We start from the raw sequence: 6266 nt of genomic DNA, 5'->3' as shown, positions 1-6266 counted from the left end.
CAATGCTGTGTCTTCCTCAGGGATGTGTTTTGGGTCTGTATCCTGGTCCCTTGTTTCTCCTGCTTTATCTTGCTTCTTTGTGTGGATTGTGATGCTCTGTTGTCTCCGAGGCATTGTGACGTTTTTGTGTTTATATTTAATTGGTGATTGTACATTGGAGTGACTTTCCCATGAGTTTCGTTTTCTTTGTTTTGTTTGTATGGTATCTATGCAAGCAGGGTGCTGTGCTGTGCTCCTCTATTTGCTAGTTAACAGCACTTATACACTCACTACCTGTCTCCTCTCCTGTTGTCAGCCTCTCGTATGTCCCTGCCATCCTTGGCAAACAGAGCCTATTCTTAGATCCCCAGAATCCAAACGAGGATGCTGTCACTTTAAAATCCAAAATGGCTAGCGCTTATAAACATTCAAAATGGCTGCACCCCTGGTCACTTTAAATATCCGAAATGGCCACCACTTGTAAACATTCAAAATGGCTGTGCCCTAGGTCACTTTAAATATCCAAAATGACTGCCACATGTAAACAATCAAAATGACTGTGCCCTCAGTCACTTTAAATATTCAAAATGGCTGCACCCTCTGGACAGCAGAAAGTCCACAGCTCAGGTTGTCTCCTCCTTGCTGTTTCCCTTCCTAGTCATAGCCCACCAGTGCAGTCGTCCCTGCAGCCCTTGGCAACCAGGGCCGATCTTTAGGTCAATGCTCAGGTTCCAACACCACTTGGCAATATTTAGGCCGTTGGTCCCATCAAAGTGGCTCACAGTCCACTGCTCGGTCTGTTTTTGTTCAGGTTTTTTCCAATAGTTGGTGCCTCATCCACTTCTGTGTACCTCCTTTCAAAGCTCAGGGCTCCAGGATTGTCTTCTGTCTCTCTGTCAATTGGTTTCTCTTTTCTTTGTTGAGGAGGGTCCGTGTGGCTTGTCTGCCTCTTCCTCCATCTTACCAGAAGTCCCCTATTGATGTTTTGCTACAACCATTTTTGAACTACCTTCAGCAAATTTCACTTGCATGTGATATTATTTATATTGTTTGATAATTTCCACGTTCTGTGGGATCACCTTTCTCTGGAATGGGCACAAATACGGATCTCTTCCAGTCAGTTGGCCAAGTAGCTTGTCTTCCGAATTTCTTGGCATAGACAAGGGAGTGTCTCCAGCACAGCATCCGTTTGTTGAAACCTATCAGTGGGTGTTCCGTCAATTCCTAGAACCTTGTCTTTTGCCAATTTCTTCATTGCAGCTTGGACTTCTTCCTTCGATATCATTGGTTCTTGATCATATGCCACCTCCTGAAATGGATGAATGTTGACCAGTTCTTTTTGGTACAGTGACTCTGTATATACCTTCCATCTTCTTTTGATGCTTCCTGCATTATTCAGTATTTTGCCCATAGAACCCTTCAATATCGCAACTTGAGTCTTGACTTTTTTATTCAGTTCTCTCAGCTTGAGAAATGCCAAGCGTGTTCTTCCCTTTTGGTTTTCCAACTCCAGATCTTTGCACATTTCATTATAATAATTGACTTTGTCCTCTTGAGTTGCCCTTTGAAATCTTCAGCTCTGTTATCTTGTCATTTCTTCCATTTGCTTTAGTTACTCTCCTTTCAAGAGTAAGTTTCAGAGTCTTTTCTGACATCCATTCTGTTTTTTTCTTCCTTTCCTGTCTTTTTAATGACCCTTTACTTTCTTCATCAAATTTGTTTTCTAGATGTTCTCTAAATTCAGGTGGGATACACTCAAAGCCATATTTTTGGCTCTCATGGACTTATTTTATTTTTATTCAGCTTTAGCTTACAGTTAAGGAGCTCTGGTGGTGTGGCGAGTAAGACATTGGGCTGCTAACCACAAGGTCAGCAGTTTAAATCCATCAGCTGCTCTGGGGGAGGAAGACAAGGTAATCTACTTCTGAAAAGATTTACAGCGTTGAAAACTCAGTGGGGGTTGTTATGAGTCGGAATGGACTCAATGGCAGTGGGGTTGGATTTTTTGGTTTTAACTTAAAAGTTCCAGGTGAGCAATTGATAGTCTGTTCCAGTTAGGCCCCTGGCCTTGTTCTGACTGATGATAGTGTGTTTTTCATTGTCTCTTTCCACAGATGTAGTTGATTTGTATTCCATCTGGCGAGGTCCATCTATAAGTTACTGCTTAGGTGTTCAATAAAGGGATTTGCAATGAATCAGTTGTTTGCCGTGCCATCCCCAGTGTCATGTCTATCGCCAAGGCCGTATTTCCCAACTACCAGGAACTGACTCCACCACAGGGGTTTGGTTCTGGCTTCCTTTCTTAGCGTCCCATCTGCAGAGTGACTTGTCGTGTCAACCGGGAGCTTTTGGATAGCAGCTGAGAGCTTTAAACACTGCACCACAGGTTTGTGTAGCAACTGAAATTATATCAAATGCCACCAGAGGGCACTAGACCACATCCCCTTCCTCAAACCCAGTCCAGCGTTAGGACCAATGTATAAAACCAAACTCACTGCCATGGAGTCGGATCTGACTCATAGAAACCCCTTCTTGGGCTTCCAAGGTGGAAGTAGATTGCCCAGTCTTCCTTCCGAGGAGTGGCTGGTGAGTTTGAACCACAAGCCTTCTGGTTAACAGTCAAATGCCTTAGGCCCTATGCCACCAGAGCTCCTACTGAGTTCCCAAGGCCATAAATTTTTACAGAAGCCAACTGTCTCATCTTTCTTCTGCAGAGTGGCTGGTGGGTTCAAACCACAGACCTTTTGGTTAGCCACCAAATGGCTTAACCACTACACTACCAGAGCTCCTTATCATGAAACCAATACTATGTCATTTACCATTATAACACATTCAACTCTTTGGAATGGGGGTTCTGGTAGGTGAGGTTGCCGGCACAGGGACAGCCAGTAAACAGCTGAGCTGGGATTCGAACTCCTAATCTTGGGCCTGACTGAGGTATCACAGCCACAGACATGCCCACCAAGTTCGACTATTGCTCCTGCCCATTCCAAGGCATGGTATTTCCAACCATCTCAAATGCATGTGAGAGCTGGATAATGAATACAGAAGACCAAAGAAGAGTTGATGCTTTTGAGTTGTGTTGGCAAAGAATGCTGAAAGTACCGTGGACTGCTAAAAGAACAAACACATCTGCCCTGGAAGAAGTGCAGCCTGAATGCTCCTCGGGAGCAAGAATGGCCAGACTTCATCTCACCTACTTTGGTCATGTTGTCAGACGGGACCTTTCCCTGGAGAAGGATGTCATGCTTGGTAAAGTGGAGTGTCAACTAAAAAGGCCCTCAACAAGATGGATTGACACAGTGGCTGCAATGATGGGTTCAGGTATAGCAATGATTGTGAGACTGGAATAGGACCGGGCAGTGTTTAGTTCCGTTGTACTTGTTGTTGTTGTTGTTGTTATGTGCCGTCGAGTCAAACCCGACTCATAGCGACCCCTCCTTGGGTTTCCGAGGCAGTATCACTACGGAAGTAGGATTGCCCAACCTTCCTTCCGAGGAGTGGCTGGTGGGTTTGAACCGCCAGCCGTCTGGTTAGCAGGCAAGTGTCTTAGCCACTATGCTACCAGAGCTCTGAGCCGATGGAAGGTACCTGACAACGACCCGCCCACTCCCACTCCCCAGTGATTGTGCATATTCACCTAGCCCAATTGCACATGGTTATGAAGTCTGCAGGAGCTCTGGTAGCATAGTGCTTAAAAGCACCTGATTGCTAACCAGAAGCCTGGCGGTTCAAACTCATCAGCCCCTCCTCGGAAGGAAGGTTGGGCAATCTATTTCCGTAGTGATACCGCCTCGGAAACCCAAGGAGGGGTCGCTATGAGTCGAGGGCACATAACAAGAAGAAGGCCACAGGGACTCCTCCGGCCGCCAGGGGGCAGGCGCTCCCCTCCTGCCTCTCTGGCCAGCTCCTCAGAAGGAGAGTAGATATCCCAGAGTTCAGTGCGGCGCTGCCCTTCCGCGGCAGAAGCCATTGCAGTTTAGCAGGTATGTGGGTTTCTCGCGGCCAGGATCCTTCGCCATCGGGGCCCTAGGAACCGCGGCACAGGTTGGGGTGCGGCAGGGTGCAGCTAACGCGCCCAAGGGATCGGGGGCCTGGGGTTCCGGGCGACGGAGACCGAGCCGGTACTCATCTCCACTTCCTCTCCCCATTCCTGTCCCAGCCATGGCTGTGCGCTACCCTATGGCCGTGGGCCTCAACAAGGGCCACAAAGTGACCAAGAACGTGAGCAAGCCGAGGCATAGTCGCCGCCGCGGGGTGAGTGTCGGGCCCAGGGTCAGTGGTGGGAGCAATGGAGGCCTCTGAGGGAAGAGGGGAGCCACGGCGGCGCTTGAGCAGGGGAAAGGAGATTGTCAAGATTTAAGCAGTGAGCGAAGATGCCCATTGCTTGCCCGCGTTCTGAGTACCCATCTGGACAACAAACTTCCGGCTTCCTGGCCCGCTTGAGCGAGGTTGTGACCGAGTAATTTTGGCAGCGAAGTGTGGGAATTGACGTATGAGTAGGAGATCGTTTAGTGGAGGGCGGCTAGGTAACAGACCTGGCCACGGCAAGTAGTATCGGTGGCAGGGAAGATGTTGGAATTTGGAGGGGCAAGATGAGACTGAGCGTCAGGTTGAGGAATTCGGTCTGTGGAGTTGCAGGCGCAAACTCAGGTAGGCGTGGCTGTGCGGGGCTGTGCCCAGTGGGAGGGGACTCCAGGCCCAGAGAACAGCCTGTGCAAAGGGCTGGGAGGGGTTCTGGCTGGATCTCTCTCAGCCTTGTCTCTGTGTGTTCTGGTTCCCTAGTGCCGCTCTGACAGCAATGTACCACAGATGGGATGGCTGGAACAAACAGGAGTTTATTCTCTTACAGTTCGGGAGGCTAGAAATCTGAGTTCACAGTGCCAGGCTCTAGGGGCTGAGTAAAAGCCCCTCAACCTTGGGCTTCAGCTCTGCCTTCTGTTACCAGTTCACTGAGGCTGTAGGCTGACAAATCCAAGGTCAACAAGTAAAAAGGCATAGTTCCAATGTTACCAAACAACCCAGCAGGCCATTGATTCAAGTCCATTGAAGTCCCAAGATCTCCAGAGCAGGCTCCTGAACACTGCTCAGCTCCATGCAGGTTTTAGCATGCCATTCCCAAAGCTGCTGCTTATATGGGGGACGCAGACCACATCCCTGAAGCAACTACTCAGCTGCTTGTGGTAGAGCCCACCCTGGAGTTGACTGCCAGTCTCCTCATGGGGAATAACTACCACCACACCACTTAGGAGCTCTGGTAGCAAAGTGCCTAAGGCACTTGACTGCTAACCAGGCCGGCGGTTCAAACCCACCAGCCACTCCTCTGAAGGAAGGTTGGGCAATCTACTTCTGTAGTGATGCTGCCTCAGGAAACCCAAGGAGGGGTCGCTGTAAGTCAGGTCCGACTCCATGGCACATACCACCACCACACCACTTAACTAGCACAGTCTACAAAATGGGTTGACAAGGCTGGGTGGGACTTGGGAGGACTCGTGGTGGGCATGGTCAAATGCTGTTGTTGAAGTCAAATTCTGACTCATGGCAACCTTATGTGACGGGAAGACTGCCCTGTAGGGTTTTCTTGGCTGCCATCTTCAGGGGAGCAGATGGCCAGAGCTTTCTTGCCGGGTGGGTTCAAACTGCCAACCTTCCAAAATCTCTACCCCAGTAAATTCCTTCAGTCCTCACATCCCGAGAGGACTGTCATGTTAGGGGAGACTGAGGCACACAGTAGGGGAGGGTCTAGGGTGCTTACCTTTACCCAAAGCCTGTCCTGACGGCCCCTCACCCCCCCCAGCGCCTCACCAAGCACACCAAGTTCGTGCGGGACATGATACGGGAGGTGTGCGGTTTTGCGCCTTATGAGCGGCGCGCCATGGAGCTGCTCAAGGTCTCCAAGGACAAGCGGGCCCTCAAGTTCATCAAGAAGCGGGTAGGTGGGCCCCTGGCAGAGGGAAGTGGTGTGGGGTGGGCCTGGGGCTGACCTGACTAGCCCTCCATGCCTGGCAGGTGGGGACACACATTCGTGCCAAGAGGAAACGAGAAGAACTGAGCAATGTCCTGGCCGCCATGAGGAAGGCTGCTGCCAAGAAGGACTGAGCCAGCCCTGCCCCTTTGTGTCCGCTACAGCCCATCCCACATAATAAAGCCTTTCCAGAAACAAGCGTGTATTGCCCAATGGCTTATGGTGGCCTTGGGGAGGTGTGTTTCCCTTCCCTTGAGATGCACCCCCTGGTGGCCCACAGTTCTAGCTTGTCCTGTGCCTCCCTGGGCCTTCACGGTAGTGG

At 50.1% G+C, this 6266-nt stretch overlaps 1 protein-coding gene across 1 annotated transcript; it reads left to right on the top strand.

Annotated features, from left to right (window-relative positions):
- Positions 1 to 4143: 4143 nt before the first annotated feature.
- On the top strand, positions 4144 to 6078 carry RPL36 (ribosomal protein L36). The gene is made up of 3 exons (XM_007954469.2): positions 4144 to 4236; positions 5777 to 5911; positions 5989 to 6078. The coding sequence occupies exons 1-3, from the start codon at positions 4144 to 4146 to the stop codon at positions 6076 to 6078; spliced, it is 318 nt and encodes a 105-aa protein (XP_007952660.1).
- The last annotated feature ends 188 nt before the right edge of the window (positions 6079 to 6266 follow it).

This window comes from Orycteropus afer, unplaced genomic scaffold (genome assembly GCF_000298275.1).
Source record: "Orycteropus afer afer isolate SDZICR_OR568_19922 unplaced genomic scaffold, OryAfe1.0 scaffold00461, whole genome shotgun sequence".
NCBI lineage: Eukaryota > Metazoa > Chordata > Mammalia > Tubulidentata > Orycteropodidae > Orycteropus > Orycteropus afer.
This window is presented reverse-complemented; position numbering and strand designations above follow the sequence as displayed.